Below are 26,826 nucleotides of genomic sequence, written 5' to 3' on the forward strand. Positions count from 1 at the left end.
TCCTTAGATTGGGAGTTCAGGCATGACTTATCTGGGTTTTTTCCTCATGGTCTCATAGGGCTACAGTCAAGGCACTGCTCAAGCTGCATTTCTTTGCTGAGCTTAAGGTTCTTAGCACAGTTTAGTTCCTTGCGTTTGGTAGGCTTGTGGGCCTTTTCTTGGTTAGAGTTGTTTAAGGATTCTCTCAGCTCCTCCTCCATCCTCTTACAGCATGGCCTTCTTCAAGGCCAGCCCCGGGCTCTGTTCCGACATACAAAGATGGAGTCTTCTATAATATATGATAGGGACTGGGCATTCCTAGCCTCTTTGCCTTACCCTATTGGCTAGAACTAAGCCCCAGTTCTGCTTGCACTCAAGGGACTCATTGGCCTCCTATTAGTACCTCTGACTTTTTTCCTTTCTTTTTTTTTTTTTTTTTGGCGGGGGGCAGGCACTGGTTTTGGTTTTGGGTTTTTTTTGTTTTGTTTTGTTTTGGTTTGGTTTTGGTTTTTGGTTTTTCGAGACAGGGTTTCTCTGTGTAGCCTTGGCCATCTGGACTCACTTTGTACACCAGGCTGTCCTGGAACTCACAGTGATCCACCTGCCTCTGCCTCCCGAGTGCTGGTATTAAAGGCGTGCGCCACCACGCCCGGCTTGGTTTTGGTTTTTAAGACAGGGTTTCTCTGTGTAGCCTTGGCTGTTCTGGACTCTTTGTAGACCAGACTGGCCTCACACTCAGAGATCCTCCTGCCTCTGCCTCCCAAGTGCTGAGATTAAAGGTGTGCACCATAGCCTGGCTTCCCCCTCCTCCCCCTTCAGTGAGCTTGTCTTTATTGCAAAGAGTTAAGTTCTTCAAGTTTCTGGGATTTGACTTAAGAAGGGAAAATTTCTAATGGATAAAATAATCAACAGAAGGCTCAGGAAGTTGAGCTTAATTACCAGGACGCATCTCAGGCAGCTCTGAACTGCCTGTAGTTCTAGCTGCCGGAGATCTCACACACACACACACACACACACACACACACACACACACACACACACACACACACAAAGGGAGAGTAGGCTGGAAAGATAGCATAACAGTTAGGAGTTTTTGCTGCACTTGTAGAACACCCAAATTTAGTTCCCATCACCTGTACTGGATGGCTCACACTTGCCTACAATTTCATCTCCGGGGATCTGGCATCTTTTCTAGACTTAGTGTGCTCCTGTACTCATGTGTACGTGTGTACACACACACACACACTCTCTCTCTCTCTTTAACACCAACATAGGTGAGATTTTACAGAAAGCTTATTACTGTAGCTTTCATCATTCAAGCCTTTTGGGCTGTGAGAAACTCTTTAGACTCTTCTAGATGCACACTTTCCAGGTGGCTTCACGTTTAGAGTAGTAGCCTGGACTGCCTTTGGCTCCATCTTTTTTTCCTGGGTGTTTGACTGACCATCTGTCTGTATTGTACATGTACAGACTCTTCTTTTTTGTCATTCCCCAAACTATAATTTAACAACTTTCCACAGCATTTACATTATATTAATCAAGCTGATGGCGGGGTGTGTGTGTGTGTTGGACTCAGATAATAGCAGCATGAGTCCTGGGACTAATCTCCGTGGATCTGGAGTAAGGACAGTGTTCTGAACCTGAAAGGCTACACTCCCATCCTTACCACTGCTTTGTCAGGGAGAGGGGGACATGAAGCCTTTAGGAGATTGGGGTGGGAGGATCTATTCTGAAAGTTCTTTGTTACTGCATTTTACTATAAGCTAGAAAAATAGTTTATGTAGATTCCTCTCACCTCTGCTTTAGAGTTAGGAACAGGGAGCTTGTTTCTCTGGCACCAGTTTCTGAGTTTGGCTATGGCTCCTAACCTTTCTTGGTCTGCAGTGCTCATTTGTGAAATGAGGTAATGCTTATCTTTGTAAATTGTGCATTATAGAGTATAATCAGAAGCATTATGGTCCCACCCAAACTCCACTGGAAACCTCTGCAGGGCAATACCATGTCAAGTGCCAGGCACTAGTGTTGATGGGCCAAGAAAATGCCAACCAGAGAAATAGCGCCTCTGCTTTGCCTTATTGGCAGAGCCCTAGTGAAACCAGCCAAACATTTTTCTTCATCCTAGAAGCTTCCTTCCAAACTAAGGGAGACTGGTACCTTATAACCCTTCACCGCTACATGGAGAAACAAGGACACTTCCGTATTTTGACAAAAAGGACCACGTGCTAGCTCTCTCTGGGTCGGCTGGCTGGGATTTGAGTCAAACTGTAGTTTTATTGTGTGGCTTGCCTTACAGATGCTAGATCCCCTGAGCAGTGCCGAGAATTCCCTGTCAGGAAGCTGTCAATCCCTGGACAGGTCAGCAGACAGGTATGGAGCTGTGGGTGGTTTGGAATGATTTTAGGAGTGGAATTGGCTAGTCTGTGTCTAAAACAGCCACAGGCCCAGGATTAAAACAACTTTCCAACACTCTGAGAATGTTGGGTGCACAGTAAAATAAACTTAATATCACCTGGGAGTACAGCTCATGTATTGTTTGTTGTGTTGATCCAAGTGCTTTATGTGTCTTGAACATACTATATTCTGCCTTTACCTCATTACTGTGATTTGGATTGAGAAGCAATGCCTTAGTGACACTTAAAAGAAAAACAGAATTCTCACTCATAGTTTGGTCTGTCTATTGTCTGTCTTTTCTTTCTCCAAATGTTTGTAGTTGAATAAGAAGCTACGATAGATAATTAGAAAACAGAGTATCAGGCCAGACGAGGTGGCACACACCTGTAATCTCAGCACTGGGAGGCAGCGGCAGGTGGGTCTCTGAGTTCAAGGCCAGCCTGGTCTACAAAGAGAGTCGAGGACAGCCAAGGCAACGGAGAGAAACCCTGTCTCAAAAAACCAAAAAGAAGACAGACTATCCGGATTTCCTAACTCAACTATTGCCTCTTGATGTAAAATGGCTGTTCTTACTCTCTTAGAAAGCAATGCTATACTTTATATAGCAAATGGCTATATGGTTCATCTAGTGGTATTGAGGGTTTGTTGTGTTATTTTGCTTTGTTGAGACAAGTTCTCACTATCTAGCTGGTCTGGAACTCAGTCTCTTCCTGCCTCAGTTTCCCTGTGTACTGTAACCTGGCTTGTGAGGGCGTTTGGAGCAGACATTCACCTCTCTATGCCAAGAAGCCGTTTGACTAGGGTTTGGGAAATAAGTCTAGGGCTGGGAAACAGGAAGAACTTCCTTCTCAACGGTGTAGTCAGTTGTCCATGACTAATGTTGTCCTCCTCTGGATGTCACAGAATGCGCGCTTAGTTCTTATATTAGTGTGTCGATTTCTTTGGGGCTTGCTCTTCACTCAGGGAACAAAAAGGCACAAATAAACACGGCAGGAGGGTCTATCACTTGATAAGGCATCACCCAGGACAGGGACTGATCTAGCTTTGGACTATCCTAAACAATGGGGTGCCAAGGGAGGATGATGGTCTAGTTGTTTGAAAGTAGGGGGCAGCCTTCCAAAACTATCTGAGAGTTTCTGACCTGTGACTCTCAAAAGATACTTAGAGGACTAGGAAGATGGCTTTGGACAGTTAGGTGCTTGCTGTACAAGCATGCGGACCTGAATGCAATCTCTCATGTACCGTAGTACTGGGAGGTGGAGACAGGAGAATAACTGAGGCTCACTAGCCAGCCAGTCTAGCTGAATCTGGAAGTTCAAGGTTCAGTGAGGAACTCTGCCTCTAAAAACAAGAGGGAGAGCAATTGGGAAAGACACCAGATGTCAACCGCTGGCCTTCACGTGCACATGTTGCGCATGCACAGTGCAGGCACACACCCAAGGTGCTTATATGTCTAAGGTCCATTCAGGTTTAACTGGATGTTGGAAAAGATAGCTTAATTTAACTTCCTTCTTAGTTTTTTGTTTGCCCATCTCTAAAACAAGATGGTAGTCTAAAAGGTCTGTCTGTCTGCCTGTCTGTCTGTCTCTCACTCTCCCTCCCTCCCTCCCTCCCTCCCTCCCCCCTCTCCCCCCTCTCCCTCCCTCCCTCCCTCCCTCCCTCTCTCTCTCTCCAGGGTTTCTCTGTATGCCCTGGCTGGCCTGAACTCTCTTTGTAGACCAGGCTGTCCTGGAACTCACAGGATCCGCCTCCCTGAGTTCCTGGCTCAAGGCTAACTCTTTTGCTTCCTCGATATGCCTTGGCCTGTAGGCGATCAGTGACTAGTGATAACACAGCAGCTGCTCAATAACTGGTACCTGATAGTACTTTTATTATTTGTCCTACCTTACAGAGGAATGAGGATTAAATATAGAATAAGAAAGCATTCTTTGCCTGGCGGTAGGGATACACACCTTTAATACCAGGACTAGGGAGGCTGAGGCTGATGGATCTCTTTGAGTTTGAGACCAACCTAGTTTATAGAGCAAGTTTCAAGACTGCCAGGACTACACAGAGAAACTCTTTCTCAAACAATCAGAAAGAAAGCATTCTTTTTTTTTTTTTAAAGATTTATTTATGTATACAGTGCACATTTGATCACATTATTGATGGTTGTGAGCCACCATGTGGTTGCTGGGAATTGAACTCAGGACCTCTGGAAAGAGCAGTCAGTGCTCTTAACCTCTAAGCCATCTCTCCAGCCCCAAGAAAGCATTTTCATTATTACTGCCTAGACCAAGTTGGTTTGTTGTTGTTTGGTTAGGTTTTGTAGCTCTTCACCTGCTATAGAGATTGGAGATTAGGAAAAAGGCCACAAATGTGAAGGAGCAAACAGCCAGGGAGCAGTACAGCAGGACAGGTAGAGGGGTCCTCCTGTTGTGCCTCAGGCTACTGAAGTGGGGTGGTGAGCACCAGAAACCAGGCTCCAGTTACAGCCGCTTTCCTCCACCTCTCCCTCTCTGAACACCATTTGGAAGGGGAGATGCTTTTCCTTCTGCCCTCTGGGTTACCCTAGACAGGCACTGAAATTTATTTTGGAGTCTTGTTTTTTCCAGTTCATCCTTCAGGAAATCACAAATGTCCCGAGCCCGGAGCTTCCCAGACAACAGAAAAGAATGCTCAGGTGAGTTCCACAGAGCCTAGGTGGGCACTGCAAACCACAGATGCCTCTAAATTGGAAAGCCAAAACTATAGTAATTTTCCTGGAACTTCTACTCTGAAGTCACAGGAGGCTTTAGGAACTTAAGTGACTCATCCATATCGATTCATCGCCAATGTCATAACTCTCCTGCCTTACTCAGATCGGGAGACCCAGCTCTATGATAAAGGAGTCAAAGGCGGAACCTATCCCAGGCGCTACCACGTGTCTGGGCATCACAAAGACTACAGTGATGGTGAGTGCTCTCACTGCCCCCTGCTGGCTGGCTGGTGAAAGACTGAACTTTTGCCTAGAAAAAGCCACCACCAGAGGGTTTAGGGGTTGATGGAAAGGAAACCAGGTGCTCCAGCCAGCCTCTGTGTTTTCCTGTATTCCTGAGGTATTTTGTCCTAGGTTTGAGGCAAAAATGTCAAGGAACTAACCAGATGTGGAGTAGGGATGGGGGTGTTGGTAGATGAAGATGCTCCCACTATGAATGCTGTCCTTTGAGTACATCTGTGTTCCAGGGTGCCATCTCTCTAATGCCATCTTTTGCAGCAGCAACAAATAGAATAACACTGTGGCAGAGGGAACAGAGCACACTTGAGCTGTGGTTTGCCTGTTCCTTGTGGTGTGGGCTTCTTGAACCAAGAAACTTCCAAATTTATCCTTTTGTCTTGATTCTTTTTTTTTTTTCAAGATTTATTTATTTCTTATTATGTACTCTGCGCTCTGCCTGCATGGTCACCTGCACACCAGAAGAGGGCACCAGATCACATTCTAGATAGTTGTGAGCCACCGTGTGGTTGCTGGGAATTGAACTCAGGACCTTTGGAAGAGCAGTCAGTGCTCTTAACCTCTGAGCCGTCTCTCCAGCCCCTTGTCTTGATTCATTTTTGTTTGTTTTGTTTTAGAGACAGGGTTTCTCTGTGTAGCCTTTGCTGTCCTGGACTCACTTTGTAGACCAGGCTGTCCTCGAACTCACAGAGAACCGCCTGCCTTTGCCTCCCAAGTGCTGGGATTAAAGGCATGCGCCACCACGCCCGGCCTGTCTTGATTCTTAAGGAACTGGGACAGCAGCCTTTCTGGTATGTGTTAGGTGGGATGCACCTGAGCTGGTTGTTACTGCTGTCTGCTTTTGCACATCTGGGTTTGTGGCTGGGCTCTGACTTTACTCCTGCACCCTTTCAGGCAGAAGAACATTTCCCCGAATACGGCGACATCAAGGCAACCTGTTCACTCTGGTGCCCTCAAGTCGCTCCTTGAGTACAAATGGCGAGAACATGGGTGTAGCTTTACAGTACCTGGACCCCCGTGGACGCCTGCGGAGTGCTGACAGCGAGAACGCCCTCTCTGTGCAGGAAAGGAATGTGCCAACCAAATGTAAGGAGTGTTCCTAACTAGGAGGGTGCTGTGGGGTGCTGAGGCAAGAGCTCAGCTGTGCCACTGTGGCACCTACTCTAGTAGTATGCTGCTCTGGCGCGTCCTCCCTACTGAGAGTTTTGGAGGAGGCACCACACCCTAGAATATAGGCCTGGCTCCATGGCTATATGGTAAACCATTTCTTCTTCCTGGTCTTTAGTTTTCCCAAGTTTAAGCTAAAGGGCATAATATTTTTGTTTGTTTGTTTTGTTTTGTTTTTCAAGACAGGGTCTCTCTGTATTAGCCTTTGACTCCCTTTGTAGACCAGGCTGGCCTCAAACTCACAGCGATCTGTCTGCCTCTGCCTCCCAAGTGCTGGGATTAAAGGCGTGGGCCATCATGCCTGGCTTAAAGGGCATAATCTTAATCCTTGCATATTCAGATATTTAGGGGCAAGTGCATCATGATGGTACAAGCCTGTAATCTCAGCACTCAGGAAGCTGGAGCAGGAAGATCCACACCAGCTTGAGTTACATAGTGAGTTCAAGGCCAGTGTGTGTTACACACCAAGGCCCTGTCTCAGAATCATAATGAACAGATAGAAACATGCTTAGGAAGTTGGGTGTGCTGGCACACGCCTATAACCTCAGCACTCAAGGAGACAGAAGCAGACTGATCTTTGTGAGTTCAAGGCCAGCCTGGTCTACAAAGCAAGTCCAGGACAGCCAAGGCAACACAGAGAAACCCTGTCTTTAAAAACAAACAAACAAACAAACATGCTTAGGAGCTTTGAAAATAAGGTTATATGATCAGCACAGAAGGCCGTTTTACCAGTCCTCTGCTTCTCAGAACTCTGTCCTTAGGGTCCTGTTGACCAAGGGCGTGGGCCTGCAAGAGGAGGAAGGGATGATGGTGCTGGGCCCAGGTATAGAAAGTTCATGATCCATTGCTCTCTCTTGCTGCTCTCCATAGCTCCTAGTGCTCCCATCAATTGGCGTCGGGGGAAGCTCCTGGGTCAAGGTGCCTTCGGCAGGGTCTACTTGTGCTATGATGTGGACACAGGACGTGAACTTGCTTCTAAGCAGGTCCAGTTTGACCCAGATAGTCCTGAAACAAGCAAGGTACAGCTTTTTCCACACACCAGCCTCCAACCAAAACACCTATTGAGTATTGCCTAAAGTGATACAAGTTTCTTCCCTATAACCTCCACATTCCCTTGCTAGAGCCAACCAACAGGTGAAGGGCCAGTGTTCCGAAGTGTACGGAACCCCTAGGAGAAGGACTGCATCCATACTAAAGTCCCGGCAACCCAAACTGAGATGTGATGACCAGTTCCCCAAAGGGCACTCTTCAAGCCCACTCCACTCCCCAGACAGAGCCCTCGAGCCTGGAGAAAGCTATGGAGCTCTCACATTTGTTTTTGGGAGTAGGAGTCACAGAGTCTATACCTCAATTTGAATAGACAAATACAGTAGTTGCTTTAACGAGGCTTCTGCAACCCCTCCTCCCTCCTCCCTCCTCGCTCCTTCCTGTTTGCCTTCCTCTCTGGGTAAGGAATGCTGCATCCCAAGGGCTACCTACCATTGTGGCCAGGGACCAGGAGGCTGAGTTTGCTGTTCTCTAGCTGAAATTCCCAGAGCAGACCCCTGTGAAACACAGACTAGGGCAAGATAGGCTGGTCCAGGTGGGTAGAGTGGACCCTGGGTACCTAGCTGACCACTGGCCCCCGCAGGAGGTGAGCGCTCTGGAGTGTGAGATCCAGTTGCTGAAGAACCTGCAGCATGAGCGCATTGTGCAGTACTACGGCTGCTTGCGGGACCGTGCTGAGAAGACCCTCACCATCTTCATGGAATATATGCCAGGGGTATGTGCCCTTGGGTGCATGTGAAATTCACACAGGATTAAGGCTGTGGATGTGGGCATGGTCACCCTTGATGTGGGCCTAATCCTATGAGGTTCTGGGAAACTATGTGCATTGATGAACTTGACATCAGGAGGGCCCTGCCTGTGGCTACAGAGAGGGTATGAGATGAGAAATGGGCCAGGTTCTGTCTAACTTGAGACGTCAGGTAAACACAGCCTTTACCTGGAACTTGGGTCCCACTTGTTTGGGATGAGGACTCCTCCATGCTTTCCCCTAAGCACCTGGCAAAAGTGGCTCACACATGGAAATGAGACTCTAATGAATCGCTGCTTTGCCATAGTACTGGGACCAGGAAATAACCTTGACTCCTTTCACAAGCCAGCCAGCCCCCAGGGGACTCTGTTGACTTCTTGTGGTCTATTAGGGCTCTGTAAAAGACCAGCTGAAGGCCTACGGAGCTCTGACAGAGAGTGTGACCCGCAAGTATACCCGGCAGATCCTGGAAGGCATGTCATACCTGCATAGCAACATGATTGTGCATCGGGACATCAAGGGTGAGTAGAGGCAACATTGTGGCGGAGGCACCAAGACCTAGGTTCAGCCAGGCATAGTGGTGCAAACCTGTAATCCCAGTACTTGAGAGGGAAGCAGCAGCAGGCTGCCTCTGTGACACTGAGGCAGGCTTGTCAGCGTAGGGAGTTGTAAGTCAGTCAGGCCTACAGGGTGAGACCTGGGTTCAAGGCTGCCATTCAGTTAGCAGTAGACCAATCACTAACCTAATGACTCTTGAGCTTTCTGAAAAATAGGACACCAGTGTCTTCCTTAATTGGAGATGAGTGTAAGAATTTGCTGAGCAGTGTGGGGAAACATCCCAAAATGCAGATCTTGACTAGGGGGCCGCCCTTTTTACACAGTGAGGCTTCCCTGCAGTTCATGTCTAAGTCAGTGGTGGCCCTGGCCTTCCCACAGTTGCCAGTCACCTGGAAGGGAAAATAATAGGAAAATACAAGAGAGTCCAAAGTGGTGGCCTCTGCCCTTTCGTGCCATAGGAGCCAATATCCTCCGAGACTCAGCTGGGAATGTGAAGCTTGGGGACTTTGGGGCCAGCAAACGCCTGCAGACCATCTGCATGTCAGGGACAGGCATGCGCTCTGTCACTGGCACACCCTACTGGATGAGTCCTGAAGTCATCAGCGGCGAGGGCTACGGAAGAAAGGCAGATGTGTGGTGAGCATTGGGTTGTGCTACCTATCTTCCTGCCTGAACTGAAGGGTCTCTACATCAAATATGAACTTGGGGACTTGACAGTGTAAGAATGAGGGACTGGCTGGAGAGATGGCTCAGAGGTTAAGAGCACTGGCTGCTCTTCCAAAGGTGCTGAGTTCAATTCCCAGAAACCACAGGGTGGCTCACAACCATCTATACTGAAATCTGGTGCCCTCTTGTGGCATGCAGGTGTTACACGCAGGCAGAACATTGTATACACAATAAATAAAAGAAAGAAAGAAAGAAAGAAAGAAAGAGGGACTGAGAATACGCTCTAGCTGGTGCACACAGTACTTAGAGTCTGTAGTGGGGTTGGGGGATAAACACAGGGGGAAAATTGACAAATGGAATGAATTTTTATCCCAAACAACAAAGGGTTATTGTTAAGGGCTTAAGCCATGGGGGTCAAAAATCTCTTTTTTGCTGTACCTCTTTAAGAAGCAGGTTTGATAATCCCAGAATTTGGGGAGGCAGAGGCAGGCAGATCACTGTGAGTTCGGGGCCAGCCTGGTCTACAAAGCTAGTCCAGGCTACACAGAGAAACCCTGTCTTGAAAAAACAAGAAAGAAAGAAGCAGGTTTAATGCTGTTATTCACCCCTTTAATCTCAGTCCTGGGGAGGCAGAGGCAGGCAGAACTCTGTGACCTAAAGGCCAGTCTGGTCAACATAATGAGTTCCAAGCCAACCAGGAGCATAATGAAACCATGTCTCCAAAAAAGAAAGAAATGGCAGGTTCTAGTACTAGGGAGATGGCTCAGTGGGTAAGAGTACTTGCTGTACAAATATGAGGACCTGGGTTCAAATCCCTAGCTCCCACATAAAAGCTAGGTATTGTTGCTCATGCCTGTAACTCCATCACTGGGAGACAGAGACAGGTGAATCCTGAGAGCTCTCTGACCAATCGTGGCAGTAAGGAGGAGACACTTGTCCTGCTCTGACCTTTGCATGCCAGTACAGACATACTCACATGTATCTCTCTCTCTCTCTCTCTCTCTCTCTCTCTCACACACACACACACACACACACACACACACACACACACACACAGACACAGCATCTATTCTAGGTCCTAGATTTGTCTCTAAACAAGAGACAAGTAAACAAGTAAACTCGGCCCCTTCTTGTACCCAAATGGCTTGTATTTGCTTCATTTAACTTTATATCCATCTTTAGAAAGAACCCGAGTTATAAGAACAACTCTCCTTAGAAAATTATTATGGGCTGTCCCCAAAAGATGTCTAAATCCTAACTGCCGAAACCTGTAAATGTAACCTATATGACAGCAGGCTTCTGTGAGGCACCATCCTGGGTTACCTGGGTGGGCCCAGGATAGTGATGAGGTCCCTGTAAAAGAAAGGCAGGTCAGAGTGGGTAGTGGGAGATGTGACAGAGAGCACACAGGCGACAGTGAGCCAGTCAAGGAGCTGGGGACCAGAAGCCAAGAAACACAACACAGGCTTGGGGTAGCTATTGCTTTATCATATTGAGTGTGCTAAATATACCAAGGCCTTGGGTTCAGATTTCTCATATAGGAGAAACATAGACAGGAAGAAATTCAGACAGCCCCTAAACGCTGGAAAAGCCCCAACAGGAGTCTGTTGGTACTCTTTTCCAGTCTCAGTAAGTACCTGAGTGTCAGCCATGCATGGCAGCATGTACTTACAATCCTATCAGCCCTTAGCTGGGCCCAGTTGTCCTTCAGTGTGATCTAAGATACCTCCTTTCACTGTAGCAGGTAGGTTGGCTGAGAGCCTGACGTTCGCTGAGAGGTGACAAGGTCTCTCTTCCAGGAGCCTGGGCTGTACTGTGGTGGAGATGCTGACAGAGAAACCACCTTGGGCAGAGTATGAAGCTATGGCTGCCATTTTCAAGATTGCCACCCAGCCCACCAATCCTCAGCTGCCCTCTCATATCTCGGAACACGGCAGGGACTTCCTGAGGCGCATTTTTGTGGAGGCTCGTCAGAGACCCTCAGCTGAGGAGCTGCTCACACACCACTTTGCACAGCTAGTGTACTGAGCTCTCAAGGCCCTGCTGCTCCCAGCTGCCGCCGGCTGAGCAGGCAAGGGGCTGCTGCCAGGCTCAGTGAAGTTGCTGCTTCTTCAGGCAAGGCTATGGACAGTGGAGCTTCAGTCCAGCCATTGCTTGTCTGTCTGTGCCCTGTCACAGCCAGGATCGGATAGCTGTGGCATCAAGACTGGGAGCCCCCAGCCTGTAAGACCCAAGAGCCTCAGCATCCTAAGCTCAGTGTGGAGGGAAAGGGGCTGGGAACAGTGTGCAAGACAGCCATGGTGGGCCCTGCCTGCCCTCATCTGTGTCCTAGCACTGCAGTCAGCACTGACGCTGAGAGGGACTGGGGCACAGGACCTTCTCAAGGGTATGGATAGTGTTATTTCATTCAGAGTGTTCTTTTTCCTCCCAATGTTTGGAGACCACCAGAGAGTCTCTGAGCTACACAAGCCCACTCAAGCCTGAGGTAAAACTCAGCATCCCCAGCCAACAAGAAGGTAGAGGTCTGGGCTGCCCTCACTGAGAGCCTCCAGGTGTGCTTTGCCAGTCCTGTCTTTTACCAAAGATGAATGAAGCAAATGTTTTGCTGCCTTATTCTGGGAAGGAGCCTGCCCCCATAAGCAGGGCCTGAGATATAGAGCTGCCTCCAGTAACTGGGGAAACTCAGCATTGTCAATGCAATTGTCTGTTTTACATGCTGGAGTCACTCATGCTGTTCCCAGTTTTTAAACTGGAGACTTTGCCCTCTGAGCTCTAGAGACCCATGTGGAAGAGTTGATGGGATGGGCTCCACCCCTGGCTGGCATCTGCTCCCTCACTGGAGCAGAGAGGGTAGGCAGCACAAGGAAGGACAGCTGGCTCTGGCCCCACGGGGCAGTGGAGGAGAGTGCTGGGGCGGGGAGGTGTTGGGGCTGTGTGCGTCTCAAGCCTGTTGGGTTTGAGCCTACTCCATTGGTACAAAGTTCTTGTGCCACCACCAACCATGCCCAGAACCACCGCTGTGTTCCTGAGCCTGCCTTGCCCAGTTGTGTCATCAGCCTCATCCCCTTCTTCGCCAACAGGGGTTGTGAAAAGAGCATCTCCAAGCAGCTTAGAGTTGGCCATATTTACCTCAGCCTGGGCGCTGGTCCTTTCTTCCAGCCCCTCCCTTCCCCTCCAAATGTGCCTATTGCTAGAGCTCCTCCCTCCCAACTCCCAAGTTTCTTAGGAGTTGTCATTAAAGGAAAAAAAGAGAAAAAAAAAGCCAGTGCCCAGGGATGGGCATCTCCAGGGAGCTGGGGATTAGCGCCAGGCAGCTCTTTGCCAGCCATGCCCACTTGCTCATGGGCACAGAACAAGCCAAAGCCTTCGTTGTATGTTGACGATGCACTTTTATGAATGTAGTTTCTATCGCTGTTTTTAGCCTTTTCACATCATGTAATGTGAGGCCTTGTACTTGTTAATTTATATCTCAGATCCATATTTGATGGTTTTTATATATATCAATTCTAGACTGTTACCGGTGATGGACTCCTGAAGAGAGAACAGGAATTGAAAGCAGCTGGTTTTGCAGATATGTGTATTGCACGGTGCCAATTGGGCCTGGGCCCCTGTTTGATTTCCTTGTCCTCGGGGGTCTGTCAGGCTACTCTCTAACTGCTCTGAAGCCAGTGAGCAAAGTCCTACTTCCAGCGCAGCCTTTATCCAAAGTGGGGACTGGCCCCTCTTCTAGACCAAAGCTGCCAAAAAGGCAGCTTGGCCTCTCCATGACCCCATCCTGATGGCTGTAGCACCCCTTAGCCTATCCCCATCCACAGCCCCAAACCCCAAGAGGAAATAAAGCTTGGTGGGATGACAAGTTGTCACATGAGACAACTCTGCTTGTCACAGGTTGAGGCTCTCACAGTGGTGTCCCCACCCCCACCCCCACAGCAGGGGGCATCTTACCTCATAGGGAATATTTCTAAAATGAACTTAAAAGCCAACAAATTCTGCACTCCAGAGGGAGGTGGAAGACCCCCCCTTTTTTGTGCCAAAAAACTGTGGACATGCTGGCCCAGCATCCTCAGGACCAAGCTATTAATTTATTTTTTCCTTATTAAGAACTCCAAATGAGAAGCTGTGGGCCTCTAGGATGGCCTGAGCCCAAAGTTCTGAAGGATGAAGTCTCCTCGCAGCCCTCGGCCTGCTGTGCAGAGATGCTGCGCCACCATTTGTTCCTCATTCCATGGGGTTTATCTGCCTTCACCACCCCACACGGAAGGGCCAGGTGCATGCTGCCATCCCCCGTCCTTCCCACTTACCCACTCTGTTGTCTGAATTGTGGATTGTGCAGAAAAACCTGCAGCCATAGTTATTTGACTATATCTTGACTGAGGGCTTGCAGTGCAAAGCCAGGCCAGTGCATTACTTACAATAAAAGGGATCATTTATATCAGAAGGGTCCTGTAGCCATGCTTTTAGTTGAGGCGTGGGGTTTACTGGGATGGGTTGGATACAATGCCTAACACCAAGTTTAGGCCCCTTAAATAGAAGTTGGGATGGCAGCCACAAGTGGGGTCCTGGAAAGACTTGGCTAAGCATCGCTGCCAACCCGAAAGGTCCCTCTGACCTCTCCTTCCCTCTTACCCAGTGCTTCACCGAGACAACACTGTTGCTCCATCTGATCTGAGTGTATCACTAGCTGAGTTCCTGGGACCATTCATGGCATTCATCCTGCAGTCTTCCTGGCCCAGAGGGGCTTCCCTTGGTCCCATTCTTACAGTCAGAGGCAAGGTCTCACTGTGTCGCGCAAGCTGTCCTGAACTCACTCTGTAGACCAGGTTGGTCTCAGACTCAAGACATCCACAGTGCTGGGATTAAAAGCACCACCAAGCTCAGCCCTGCCACTGTTTCCTTTCTGTGGCAAGAGACCATCCTTGTCATCCCTGCTTATCGAATGCCCATCTGAAGGAACAGTCTACAGTGGTTCACCCACCAGCAGGAACTGAGGTGGATTTCCTAGCAGTCTTTGCCTTCTTGCTTACAAATTGATTTATCCCATACGCAGTTTGCAGAAGTCAGGACAGTAGGGCCTAAGGGCAGGACAACTCAGACTTCCGATGAGGGAGCACTTTCACACTTGCCTGGTTTCTCTGCTGTGAGCTGCCATTCCTCTGTGTGCATGGGATCTCAAAGAGGAACAATATTTGTCCCTGGGTGACCTGACACAGTAGCTGTGACCTCCCACTTCTCATAAGAGGCTCCAGGAAGATGACAGTAATGGAGAGGGAAAGCATGGAAGCTGGTCTGTGGATTCCCACCATTCCTTACAAATTTCTAGGGCAAAAGGCTAAGAGGAAACAGGACAGCTGGGACCAGCTAGCAGAAAGGCAGTCAAGCAAGGTCTTGGCCAAATCAGAATGGTTCTGCTTTGCACCCTACTCAAGTGTAGTAAGTTAACCTCCAAAGAGCTACAGTGAGGCTGGGCATGGGTACCACGTGTCTTTAATCACAGCACTTTGGAAGTAGAGGCAGACAGATCTCTTGAGTTCTAGGTCAGTCAAGGCTACACACTCAATGAGACCCTGTCTCAAAAACAACCACTGTGTGGATGTGAGTCGGTGGGCTTGGTTTATCTCCCAACAAGGGTTCCGTGGGAGTCCAGGTTTAACAGCTTAACACCTAGAGTTGGCAGAGACCAGTTTTTCAAGCTAATACTTCTCTGACAACCATCACCCAGCCCCTTTAAGGCTAGGAGTATTATGGGCGGCCCCCCTTTCCCATCCCTCAGATGAGTTTGCAGCCTGTCACAAAGCACACCCCATCAGGCCACATAATAGAGCTGAGATCTGTTTAAACATGTTTAAAACAGGGTTGATCACAACAGTCAGAACAGCACAATGGGGGGGGGGGGCATAGCTTTTGCCGACCCTGTCAGCTGAGGCTCTACTCTAGCTACAGATTTAGCTTTGTTGTGCCAGGGGCTCTCAGACCCCAAAGCTGCGATCTGTCTTGCCTCTTCCCCAGCCTCCCTCCCCCACCAGCCAAGTGGCATCTAGGAGGCCCAGCAGATGGCACACACACACTCTCTCTCTCTCTTCTTCCAATATCTTGTGGCTCAGCACCAGGCTATGGGCAGAGGTAGATGGGGACACAAGGGGCGGGGGGGGGGGGGGTACACAAGGCCCAGGTGGCAGTGAGGGAGCTTGGGACCCTGAGGAGGGCATGCTGACTCCTTGCTGGAGAAAAGGCACCGAGATAAGGAAGCTGGGCTTGTGGGCCTCCCAGGGAGCCATGGGGTGAGGTAAGATGGGCCGAAGGAAGCAGTATGGTGAAAATTCCAATTCTGGTTCCCAAACCCAACCTCCTATGGGAAAAGAAAGGAATCCTGGAGCACAGCCCTATGCCTGAAACCTGTCTGAGGGAGCCTCAACCCCTCCCACCCCACTCCCCCACGCCCAGATCAACTGCCTTCCCACTGGCCAGCTGCAGGGAGTGGGTGTTACTGGAGCCTCAGGCTGTCTTGGTGCCTGAGTCCACCTCCTTGTGGGCCCAGAGCTCCTTGTGCTGTTTCCGACCAAACCCCTCATCGTAGTTGCCTTTGCTCTTAAACAGCTGCTGAAAGTGAGGTTTGCAGTAAAATTCACCATGCAGTGCGGCGTAACTGCCCAGGCTGTGGAAGCAGAGAACAACTGGGTCAGGGCAAGCGGGCAGAGTGGAGTGGGCAAGTAAGTGGGCAGGGCAGGGGAGGGCGGAGCGGGGCAGGGGCGCACCTGAGTTTGGTGTGGCAGTGTTTGCAACAGAAGCAAGAGTTGTGGAAAATGAGCTTGTCTGCCACCAGCCGTTCCATAGGATACACAGTCTTCTGGCAGGCTGCACAGGTCTCCTTCACCTGAGCCCGCAAGCTGAAGGACTGGAGTAGGAGCGGAGCACGCTCAGCAGGAGGTCTGGTCAGCACAGACCCTGTCCTCCACCCACACCCACCCTTGGGGCCCTACCTTGGAGCGCTGCACACTGCTGCTGCTACTGCTGCCTTTGGCTTCCTGGGGAAGAGGAGCAGTCAGAGCACGGTCAGCTCTCAAGTGGCCCAGCCCAGATCCCCGGGGCACTCAAGAGGTGGCAGAAGGTGCCAAGCAACAAGCTGCTCCTGTCCCCTCTACCCCTCCCACCGGCCTGGTCACCTACATGAGAAGGGGTGGTCTGGGCGGCTCCGGCAGCCTGGAACATGGCTCTTCTTCAGGGTGCTTGGCTGCCCCGGTGGAAACAACAGCGCCAGGAGGGTTCTGTAAGGGGAAGTCAGTCAGTGGGGCCCCATGAGCCCTCCCCCACCCTGCAGGCTGGGGTGTTTTTTAGGCAGGGGGTTGGGGGGCTGCGGTTGGGACTTTCCCTAAGTCATTTCCTGTTGCTCTGGGTCTTGCCACTTCCGCCCCTAACCTCCCCCCCCCCTACTCCCAGGCTGCCCGCCCCTCTTTCAGCTCCCCAAGGGTTAGGGGGTCCCTGAGTGGAAACATATGTGGAGATGGAACAAAGTTAGCGAGAGCAGCTGGGGACAAGGGATTCCGCGATGTCTGCGTGTGCGTCGGGTGAAGGGAGGTCAGCAGAGGTTTGGGCCGGGCACCGCCTGACCCGCGCCCCCCGGTACCCGGCTTAGACGTCCAGCCCCTGGACAGCGCTCGGCTCGATCTCCCGCCCGGCCGGCCGGCCAGGCTGCGCCGCCGCCCGCGCCCGCTCCTTGGGACCCCAGACCCTGAGCCTCCACCCCACCACCGGCCGGCCCTGCGGGACCGACGCAAGCCCAGGGGTCCTGGCGTGGGCGACGCGCGAACCGCCAAGCGGAGTCGGCCCCGCAACGCTCCGCGCCCCTCCCCCCGGCCGCCGTGGGTCTCACCGGGCCCGGCCTGCGCCGCGGGGCGGGGGTCGGTCGCTGGGGGACCGCCTCTGGTGCGAGAGGCGCGGGCGCGAGCTGCCGCCGCTGCCAGTGGTCCCCGAGCGGCAGCCGCCGCCTCACCGCGGCGCCGCCCCCGCCGGCCCCCGCCCCGCGCCCGCCCATTGGCTCCGCGCGCCCGGGGCCGCCTCCGGGAGAAGCCGCCGCCGACCCCCCCACCCCGTGCTTTGTCTTTCCCTCGCTCGCCGTTCCCCCGCCTTTGTCTGCCCCCTTCCCCCATGCACCGCTTTCGCAGCCCGCGCTCGCCCGCCTCCCGGAACCGACCTTCCCTACCGATCGAGGGGAAGGGACGACGGCGGAGACCGAATCGCACACCTCGGGCGGAGACCAGTTCAGCCTACGGTCGCCACACAAGGCGCGGACCTTCAGAAATGATCTGGGCCTTTCGCTGCCTCGGTTTACCCGTTTACCATTGTGAAGGCCGAGTCCCATTAGCTCCGCCCCCTCCTTGCGCTCTGGGGACCCAGTAGCCTGAGCTATCCCACTGTGGGGACTCCAGAGGTAGGCACACTGGCAGCCACGGAGTCCTGCGGAGAGGTGTGACAGGTCCACCACCCGAGAACTTCTGCAGCCGCGTGATTTCCAAAAGCACCCACTCTCTTAAGCCGGGCATCATAAACGGTTTCTGTGGCCGGATTTTGTGAGATTAGTAACCTCTGGCCTTGCCATGGCCATGGCCAAGCCCTTATTTGAAAGGACCCGCTTCCTTGCAGCAGGTACACAGAAGGCAGCAGAGAGGCATTTAGATTTGTTTAGAGAACAAAGTACAGCCAGAGCTGCGCCTGCCGCTCCACCGCAGGTCTGAGGAGGACACAGCGCTGGAGGGCCTGTAAGGCAGCAGCACCTAGGGACCCGACCTCTGCTGGAGGTTTTGCCTAAAGCCAGGCTACAGGCTGTTTCATGAAGCACACAGCCCATAGAGACACGTTCCCACATCCCTGTGACAGGAATAGAACTGGTGGCTCCAGCGCGGGCCCACGCGTGTTGGGGAACAGAACAGCTCAACGCCTCCTGCCTGCCAGGGGAATGGGGAGGCAGCAGGCTGCAGCACTCGTCCCCAGTCGCCCCCACTGTTTCTCTGGCTGTTAATGCACCCACGCTGTGCTTCACTTTTCTTGTCAGTTTCGGATTCCCGCACTAGATGATGTTTTCCCTGCACTGAGGCTCAGCCACCGGCTTCCTGATGGGTGTTCCTGTACAACCAGGGGTGCCTCGTACTGGGGAAAACTGTCCACATTCCTCATCAGATTCTCCAAGGGAGCTGTTTGATGCAAGAAAGGTGCAGCCCTTAGGGACACCCCGAGGCTGCTCTGGGCACTGACTGGCAGCCTGGCCTGCTGGGACCATCTGTGGGCTGAGCAGCAGGGAGCTAGCTACCAGTCCGTTGACTGCAAGGAGGAAGGCAGTGCGGAAGGAGAGAAAAGGGCTAGCTGTGGGCCCATGCAAGTTGGGCAGGGCGTAAGGAGATGCACTGGCGATAGATGTGACTGGGGCTTCTTCACACTGGCCTTTCTCGCGTGTCATTTCAGGTCCCCTAGACCGCCTCCAGGGGCAAGTTAAAGTTTATTTAAATGTTCTGTAGTTGTTAAACAACTCTAGCCCAGGCTGGCCTCAAAACAGCTATGTAGCGGAGGATCATGTCCAACACTCCTCCCTGTCTCTCCTCCCAGGTGCTGCACCACGCCCCATATGTGAAGTGTAGAGGAGCTGGCATTCAAACACGGCACTTCATGCATGCTGGGCAAGGACGCTGCCAACTAAGCTGCACTCCCAGTCTCAACTGTAAAACTTTTAAGAAAATGTTAAGTGGGAGTGTTAGATGGTTTGAGAAGCCGCGGGGGCAGGGGCGGGGGCGGGGGAGAGGCTTCAGCCGAGTGGGGGAGGGTCTCACCCGGCAGGGACTAACAAGGTGGAAAAGGCGAGGCTGGAGCTGTGTAGTGGCATGCACAAAAATAAGGTTAGGACAGGTCCCCTTGCTCCTAGTCACTGGCCGCCAGCCAGGATGACAGGTTCTTGGGTTACACGCTTGCTGGGTATTAGTACCAACCATAAGGAGACACGCATCAGGTTTCCAGACAAAACCTTCCACCCTTTGCTGCCCACAGATGGGCTTGGCCAGTTGCCAGCACTGATGCCCTTTCTAGATAGTTTTTGACAAGGTAAAATTTAATGCTGGAATTATGGAAATTAAGAGACCATGGTTGTTTTGTTTTTAGAGGGGTGCATGCTTATGAAACAAATTACTGCCAGGCCCCCACACGCACTTAGCTCACTCTAGGAGCAACAATGACTGGTATCTGAGCCTGTTTGGCCATCCTTAGAAGCCAGGGTACAGAAGCACTAGCGCCATTCCCAACATACTGTGAAAATTTTAATTTGTTCTGACAATGAAACTAATACAACATAAGGACTCTTCAGCCCTCAGATGAGGCAAGACATCTGTGGCCCTTGGAGGAGGCACCAAGGCAGCAGCTGGCAGGAGGCATAAAGATGGATTTGTGGGGAAGGAGTGTAGTGAACAAATGAGCTAAGAGGTGGTTTCAGGTGTCAGGGCCCAAGAGAGAGGTGGGGATGAGGATGGCCAGTCCTGGCCTTAACTGTCCTGGTACTTAGAAGGCCAGAACTTGTCTTCCCTTCTCAGTCGGGCAGGTAACTGGGGAGATGCCTGAGAGCAGGGCAAGCTGCTTAGGACTGGACCCCTTCCGCCCTACAGGATCTGGGAGCAGAGGAATGCAGGGATAGGCTGCAGAGGGCAGGGTGGGAAGAGGACGGATGTGAAAGTTCCCTGGGTGTCAAGTTAAACCTCTGGGCTAGGACTCAGCCTTGGGCCAAAGAGCAGCTCTTCCTTCTACGGAGGTCCCCTGAGGGATGTCAGGATGTCAGCTTTCCGGCCTCTCTTACGTCCCTGGTGACTGGGTCTCCCTGTGTCTCAAAAGCCACAATAACAGTGTAATCTCTTCCAGAATGTCCTTTCAAGCAGCCAGCAGCCAGCTCTGCCAGCAAATGTCCTTTCTACCCAGTCTGCACTCAGAGGCAGGTGCTGGCCCTCAGGAAGGGCCCTGGGGCTCACACCCCACCCCAGCTGGAGGGTGCAGGCTGCACTGACTCAGAATTCCCAGTCATCCACCTCCAAGTCTTCCAGGTTGGTCACCAGGCCAAAGATTCCACTGTGATCCTGAGACTGGCTGCCCTCAAAGTTAGTGATGGGAGTGACAGGGCGAAGCAACTCAGGCAAAGCCTCCGAGGCACGTCGCTTGATCTGAGGGAGAGACATAAATTGGATGTGGATCCTACAAGTCAGGTCCCAGGACACCATAGGACCGTTGGTTATAGGGCCATGGCTCCTCCCCTGTGGTGTCCTAAGGAAGGAGAGTGCCTCTTAGGCCCTCAGAAGCACGGTCATCCCACTGGTGCTTCCCCCACAGACAGAGGAGGACTCCCTAGACCCACAGCTAAGGGGTTGTGGCTGGACCCGCAGGCGAGCAGCAAGCAGCAAGCAGCAGGGACTCAGGGAGTGCCACCATACCTGCTTGAAGAAGGAATGGTTCAGGAGGGTGCTGGCATTGGGCCTGGAGAGAAAGGAGAAGAGTTCCATAGGACCCCTGGGCCCAGCTGACCCAACCCTCCCCTCAGAGACCCTCTCCTGCTTCCCTCGGGTCTCCCAACAACTAATAATACCCAAAGTCACCCAGGCTAGCTTCTTAACAAGAGGCTGATTCTTTTTGCTGTAGGGCCACACATTCCTCTGGGAATCCAGATCTCCAGAGTCACAGCCTCTTGAATACTGGCTGCAGCTCCCCAGCTCCCTCTGCTCCCTGAAGCCAGCGGGTACCTCGCATCAGGACTGCGCTGAAGGCACTGCTCCACAAACTGGTGGAAGTGAGCTGAGAGTGTCCGGTGGTAAGGGCGGGGGGGCGAGTCGCCATCGGGAGGCCGGAGGCTACCAGTGGCCAGGCTGTCATTCAGGGAAGGGGTGGCAATGGACCGTGAGGGACTCATGGTGAGCTCCTCAGCAGGGATGGTGCTGGTGTCCAGCAGGCAGGGCACGGTGCCATTCAGTTTCTCTAGCAGCATCTGGGGAAGAGATGAGTGTGGGTTGAGGGGCTCTGGGAGTCCCCTCACAAAACTCTCCTCCTGGAACAAATGGGATCTCTGGGAGTGAAGACGGAAGTTGGACCTGCTGGCTAGCTTTATGTTAATTTGACATAAACTAGAGTCATCTGAGAGGGAGCCTCGTGGGAAAATGCCTCCACACAAATGGGCTGTAGGCAAGCCTGTGGGCTTTTTCTTAATTAATGATTGATGTAGGGGTGGGGGGGGCATTGTGAGTGGTGCCAGCCATGGGGTTGGTAAGAAAGCAGGCTGAGCAAGCCATAGGGAGCAAGTAAGTAAGCAGCACTCATGGCCCCTGCATGAGTTCCTGCCCTGCCTTTCTTAGCAATAGGCTGTTTACTGGAAGTGTAAGCCAAATAAATCTTTTCCTTCCCACCATGTGGTCATGGTGTTTCACCTCAGTAGAGCAAACCCTAAGACATGGTGTAAGTCTGACTCTTGCAAAGGAACGCTGGCCTAGTCTGACTCTTGCAAAGGAACGCTGGCCTCTGGCTGGCAGTGAAGGCAGAACGGGAGAGAAGGGGCTACCAGTGCCCCTCACCAGGGACGAAGGGCACAGCGTCCGCTCCCCCTTTACAAGGCACTGAACTCCTGTACCTACAGGGCTGTCTCTAGGGCAGAGGTGGAGTGACATTGCTCTGTGAAGCCCAGCTGCACTTTGCCGGGTGCAGGTGAGTCCAGTGAGTGCACAATGGAGCAAGTGCAATACAGCAGCACGGGCTGATGGGCAGGCTGCACCAGGGCCAGGCCCAGCTGGGCAGACTGTTTCAGAGCTTTCCAACTTGACACATTAAAAGCAGCCTTAAGGACAGCTATTTTTGTGGGTGACCTCATGAACCTCCTCAACACTCCAAACAGAACGTGGAGATGTGGCTGGGGCTGTGCTAACATGGAAGCCTCTGGCCACATGTGATTCTATTTAAGTTAGCCTTAAAATCCTGTCCCTCTGCCTCAGTGGCCACATTTTAAGTCATCACATAACACGTGGCTAGTGGCTCCCTTACTGTGGACAGTGCAGGGACAGAGTTTTACTGGACAGTGTTGCCTCTGGATCTGAACCTAATGTTCACACTAACTGGGCTCACACTATTTCCACACTAACTAGGCTTACACTATTTCCATACTAACTAGGCTCACACTATTGCCACACTAACTAGGTCCACACTAATTGGGCTCATGCTATTGCCATACTTAAAGTCCACACCAACTAGGCTCACACCATTTCCACAGTAACTAGGCCCACACTGACAAGGTTCACACTAACTAGGCCCACACTAACTAGGCCCACACTAACTAGGTTCACACTAACTAGGCCCACACTAACTAGGTTCACACTAACTAGGCCCACACTAACTAGGTTCACACTAACTAGGCCCACACTAACTAGGTTCACACTAACTAGGCCCACACTAACTAGGCCCACACTAACTAGGTCCGTACTGACTAACCATCTAACTCCTTTCTGAGCGTCTCCTGTTAATTATACTTTCCTTACACATTTCTCATACCTAGGCTCTACAACTAACTAGTCTACAGAGCTAAGTTAAGCTAAGAGCTAAAATGGATAGACTTGAGTCACCTTTCAGATAGATGGACGGCAGATACTCTACTATCACCCCAGGCTTATCTCTTTAGCACTTCTCTATTCTGTGGGACATGAACCAATGCCCTGGGACACCCTTGCTTCCTTCTCCAGCCTCATCACCCAGCAGCCCCCTGACATGCGTGGACCCACACCATTTACAATTCTTTGCCATGCCCCAGATCTGGTTCTTTGTTAGCTCTGGGTCTTAAAGACTCTGTGTGTGCACGCACATTGCTGAGACTGAACTCAGACTCTGCATATCCTAGGCAAGCATTCTACCACTGAGCTGCACTTCCAGCCCAGGAGTAGGCTTCTATTCACTCTTCATATGGTCAACTGCCATTAGATTTTAAGGCTAGACCAGGGGCTAGAGAGGCGGCTCAGTAGCTAAGGCTCAGTAGCTTGCTGCTCTTACAGAAGACCTGAGTTTGGTTCCTAGCATCCATGTTGGGTGACTTAAAACTTTCTGACTCCAGTTTCCAGAAGCTCAAATGTTCTCTTCTGAACTCCTTAGGCCACTGCATACACATAGTGCACACCTGTGTGCCATATACACACATGCAAGAATGCACACACAGATGAATTTTTTTCTTTAAAAAGTTTGATACCGCCGAGTGTGGTGGCACACGTCTTTAATCCCAGCACTTGGGAGGCAGAGGCAGTGGAATCGCTGTGAAAGCTTACTCTGCCATTCCCGAGGGGGCAGTCTGTGACCTGAGGGGGAGGCTTGATCAGTTTCTTGCCTCCTCCTGGTTCTGGATCTTGCTTCAGGTACATGAGACCTACCTGAGACCCAGGAAACACTCAAACAATCTCAACTCCATTCCCTGGGTGTGATAGGGCCTGGGCAAAGGTCTTCTCTGGGTCTGTCTAACAGGAGTAAACTAGGCCACTGCCTGAGTTGTGGCCAAAAGGCAGGAAGGTGAGTAGAGGCTAAACTAACAGAATTTAGTTTCTAAAAGTATGTGCCAGAACACATGGCACAAAACTCAGAGACACCTGAGAATAAGATGCCTTATCAAGGAAGGAAGACAGGAGACATCTGGTAGTTTATGGGGATGAGGTAGCCAGCTAGGCATGGTGGCGCATGCACACAGTCACAGAACTGGGAAGCTGAGGAAGGAGTGCTTGATGTTGCCTGAACACAGGAAGAGGCCACTTCACAACGCAGAGAATAACAAAATTGGTTAGTGTGGTTTACAGTTTGCATAGCTGTGTGTTATGTGACCTCTCTGCCCCGTCCCCACCCACTCTGGGTTGGGCTTCTGACTACATTTATAACCAGAGAAGGGAACAAAGAATTGCCCAAGCACCCCTCCACCACGGTGGGAAACCTCTTCAAGAAAAGACTAACTGTCTTTCACGTTAGTAACCATAGTGGGAGTCTGAACGTGGCGGGGAGCAGCAGACGTCTGGGGCAGGCAGGCGGGGAGAGGTCGGGAGCACTGGGCTGCAGGCTCACCTGAGTGGCGGGCATATCCTTGAAGGGGACATGGCCGTTGGCTAGTTCACAAGCTGTGATTCCCACACTGTAGATATCAGACTTGGCATCATAGCCCTGAAGATTCTAAGTCAGAAGAAAAAGCGACAGATGACTCCGTTTGCAGCCTTGGTCTTTCTTTAAATAGGAAGGAAAAACACAAGGGCTGCCCGTCCACAGTCAGGGCCAGGCGCGGACCGTGCTCCTCGCTGTTCTGCTGTGTGAGGAGCGCAAACGTCTGGCACTGCTCTGACACTGGGATGGGTGCTTCTGCTCAGCACCAGGATCTAGAACACCAAGTGTTTCCAGAATGCTCTCTACCCATAGGGTGAGAAATCTCTGAGACAGACACAGTAGTACAGTGGGGGCCCCACACATCCACAGCAGGCAGCAGCCTGTATATGCTAAGCCACAGCAGGCAGCAATGCTGTATATGCTAAGCCACAGCAGGCAGCAGCCTGTATATGCTAAGGCACAGCAGGCAGCAATGCTGTATATGCTAAGCCACAGCAGGCAGCAGCCTGTATATGCTAAGCCACAGCAGGCAGCAGCCTGTATATGCTAAGCCACAGCAGGCAGCAATGCTGTATATGCTAAGCACAGCAGGCAGCAATGCTGTATATGCTAAGCCACAGCAGGCAGCAATGCTGTATATGCTAAGCCACAGCAGGCAGCAATGCTGTATATGCTAAGCCACAGCAGGCAGCAATGCTGTATATGCTAAGCCACAGCAGGCAGCAATGCTGTATATGCTAAGGCACAGCAGGCAGCAGCCTGTATATGCTAAGCCACAGCAGGCAGCAATGCTGTATATGCTAAGCCACAGCAGGCAGCAATGCTGTATATGCTAAGCCACAGCAGGCAGCAATGCTGTATATGCTAAGGCACAGCAGGCAGCAGCCTGTATATGCTAAGCCACAGCAGGCAGCAATGCTGTATATGCTAAGCCACAGCAGGCAGCAATGCTGTATATGCTAAGCCACAGCAGGCAGCAGCCTGTATATGCTAAGCCACAGCAGGCAGCAATGCTGTATATGCTAAGCCACAGCAGGCAGCAATGCTGTATATGCTAAGCCACAGCAGGCAGCAATGCTGTATATGCTAAGGCACAGCAGGCAGCAGCCTGTATATGCTAAGCCACAGCAGGCAGCAATGCTGTATATGCTAAGCCACAGCAGGCAGCAATGCTGTATATGCTAAGCCACAGCAGGCAGCAATGCTGTATATGCTAAGCCACAGCAGGCAGCAGCCTGTATATGCTAAGCCACAGCAGGCAGCAATGCTGTATATGCTAAGCCACAGCAGGCAGCAATGCTGTATATGCTAAGCCACAGCAGGCAGCAATGCTGTATATGCTAAGCCACAGCAGGCAGCAATGCTGTATATGCTAAGCCACAGCAGGCAGCAATGCTGTATATGCTAAGCCACAGCAGGCAGCAATGCTGTATATGCTAAGCCACAGCAGGCAGCAGCCTGTATATGCTAAGCCACAGCAGGCAGCAGCCTGTATATGCTAAGCACCAGCAGGCAGCAATGCTGTATATGCTAAGGCACAGCAGGCAGCAATGCTGTATATGCTAAGCCACAGCAGGCAGCAATGCTGTATATGCTAAGCCACAGCAGGCAGCAATGCTGTATATGCTAAGGCACAGCAGGCAGCAGCCTGTATATGCTAAGCCACAGCAGGCAGCAGCCTGTATATGCTAAGCCACAGCAGGCAGCAATGCTGTATATGCTAAGCCACAGCAGGCAGCAATGCTGTATATGCTAAGCCACAGCAGGCAGCAGCCTGTATATGCTAAGGCACAGCAGGCAGCAGCCTGTATATGCTAAGGCACAGCAGGCAGCAATGCTGTATATGCTAAGCCACAGCAGGCAGCAATGCTGTATATGCTAAGGCACAGCAGGCAGCAATGCTGTATATGCTAAGCCACAGCAGGCAGCAGCCTGTATATGCTAAGCCACAGCAGGCAGCAGCCTGTATATGCTAAGCCACCAGCAGGCAGCAGCCTGTATATGCTAAGGCACAGCAGGCAGCAATGCTGTATATGCTAAGCCACAGCAGGCAGCAATGCTGTATATGCTAAGGCACAGCAGGCAGCAATGCTGTATATGCTAAGCCACAGCAGGCAGCAGCCTGTATATGCTAAGGCACAGCAGGCAGCAGCCTGTATATGCTAAGGCACAGCAGGCA

The 26,826-nt window shown here is 51.5% G+C and overlaps 3 protein-coding genes across 15 annotated transcripts in view; 1 reads left to right on the forward strand and 2 right to left on the reverse strand.

Annotated features, from left to right (window-relative positions):
- The window catches only part of MAP3K3 (mitogen-activated protein kinase kinase kinase 3), a 67,995-nt gene extending 54,027 nt beyond the window's left edge, over window positions 1–13,968 (forward strand). The window contains exons 8-16 of one of the 2 annotated variants that reach the window (XM_084748528.1): window positions 2,273–2,334; window positions 4,965–5,032; window positions 5,211–5,303; window positions 6,239–6,430; window positions 7,382–7,530; window positions 8,142–8,273; window positions 8,698–8,827; window positions 9,323–9,500; window positions 11,330–13,968. In XM_084748528.1, the coding sequence (XP_084604654.1) occupies window positions 2,273–2,334; window positions 4,965–5,032; window positions 5,211–5,303; window positions 6,239–6,430; window positions 7,382–7,530; window positions 8,142–8,273; window positions 8,698–8,827; window positions 9,323–9,500; window positions 11,330–11,558 (1,233 nt within the window). In that variant the 3' untranslated portion in view covers window positions 11,559–13,968. Of the gene's footprint in view, window positions 1–2,272; window positions 2,347–4,964; window positions 5,033–5,210; window positions 5,304–6,238; window positions 6,431–7,381; window positions 7,531–8,141; window positions 8,274–8,697; window positions 8,828–9,322; window positions 9,501–11,329 lie in introns of both variants that reach the window. The other variant, XM_084748527.1, reaches the window with a different exon arrangement.
- Window positions 13,969–15,346: 1,378 nt separating this feature from the next.
- LIMD2 (LIM domain containing 2) lies at window positions 15,347–17,546 on the reverse strand. 2 transcript variants are annotated; one of them, XM_084748590.1, is made up of 5 exons: window positions 17,398–17,546; window positions 16,695–16,792; window positions 16,508–16,552; window positions 16,283–16,422; window positions 15,347–16,182 (listed from the first exon to the last, which is right to left on the reverse strand). In XM_084748590.1, the coding sequence occupies exons 2-5, from the start codon at window positions 16,734–16,736 to the stop codon at window positions 16,023–16,025; spliced, it is 387 nt and encodes a 128-aa protein (XP_084604716.1). In that variant the 5' UTR covers window positions 16,737–16,792; window positions 17,398–17,546; the 3' UTR covers window positions 15,347–16,022. The 2 variants fall into 2 exon arrangements, with proteins under 2 accessions (XP_084604716.1, XP_084604717.1); XM_084748591.1 differs by lacking the exon at window positions 17,398–17,546 and adding an exon at window positions 17,152–17,379.
- A 2,266-nt stretch (window positions 17,547–19,812) lies between these two features.
- Window positions 19,813–26,826, reverse strand: part of STRADA (STE20 related adaptor alpha) — a 34,814-nt gene continuing 27,800 nt past the window's right edge. For all 11 annotated transcript variants that reach the window (XM_084748548.1, XM_084748543.1, XM_084748546.1 and 8 more), the window contains 4 exons: window positions 24,615–24,719; window positions 21,287–21,528; window positions 20,981–21,023; window positions 19,813–20,713 (listed from right to left, as the gene is read on the reverse strand). In XM_084748548.1, the coding sequence (XP_084604674.1) occupies window positions 20,561–20,713; window positions 20,981–21,023; window positions 21,287–21,528; window positions 24,615–24,719 (543 nt within the window). In that variant the 3' untranslated portion in view covers window positions 19,813–20,560. The remainder of the gene's footprint in view (window positions 20,714–20,980; window positions 21,024–21,286; window positions 21,529–24,614; window positions 24,720–26,826) is intronic.

The sequence above is a fragment of the Acomys minous genome, assembly GCF_964271855.1.
Source record: "Acomys minous genome assembly, chromosome: 12".
In the NCBI taxonomy this organism is placed as follows: domain Eukaryota; kingdom Metazoa; phylum Chordata; class Mammalia; order Rodentia; family Muridae; genus Acomys; species Acomys minous.

What these genes read in the sequence shown, in the direction of transcription:
- LIMD2 (XM_084748590.1), bottom strand. Translation starts at nt 16,736, where the DNA reads ATGTTCCAGGCTGCCGGAGCCGCCCAGACCACCCCTTCTCAT. An exon ending in CCCAGACCACCCCTTCTCAT is followed by an intron (nt 16,553 to 16,694) that starts GTAGGTGACCAG and finishes CCTCTTCCCCAG; the next exon opens with GAAGCCAAAGGCAGCAGTAG. An exon ending in CACTGCCACACCAAACTCAG is followed by an intron (nt 16,183 to 16,282) that starts GTGCGCCCCTGC and finishes CTGCTTCCACAG; the next exon opens with CCTGGGCAGTTACGCCGCAC.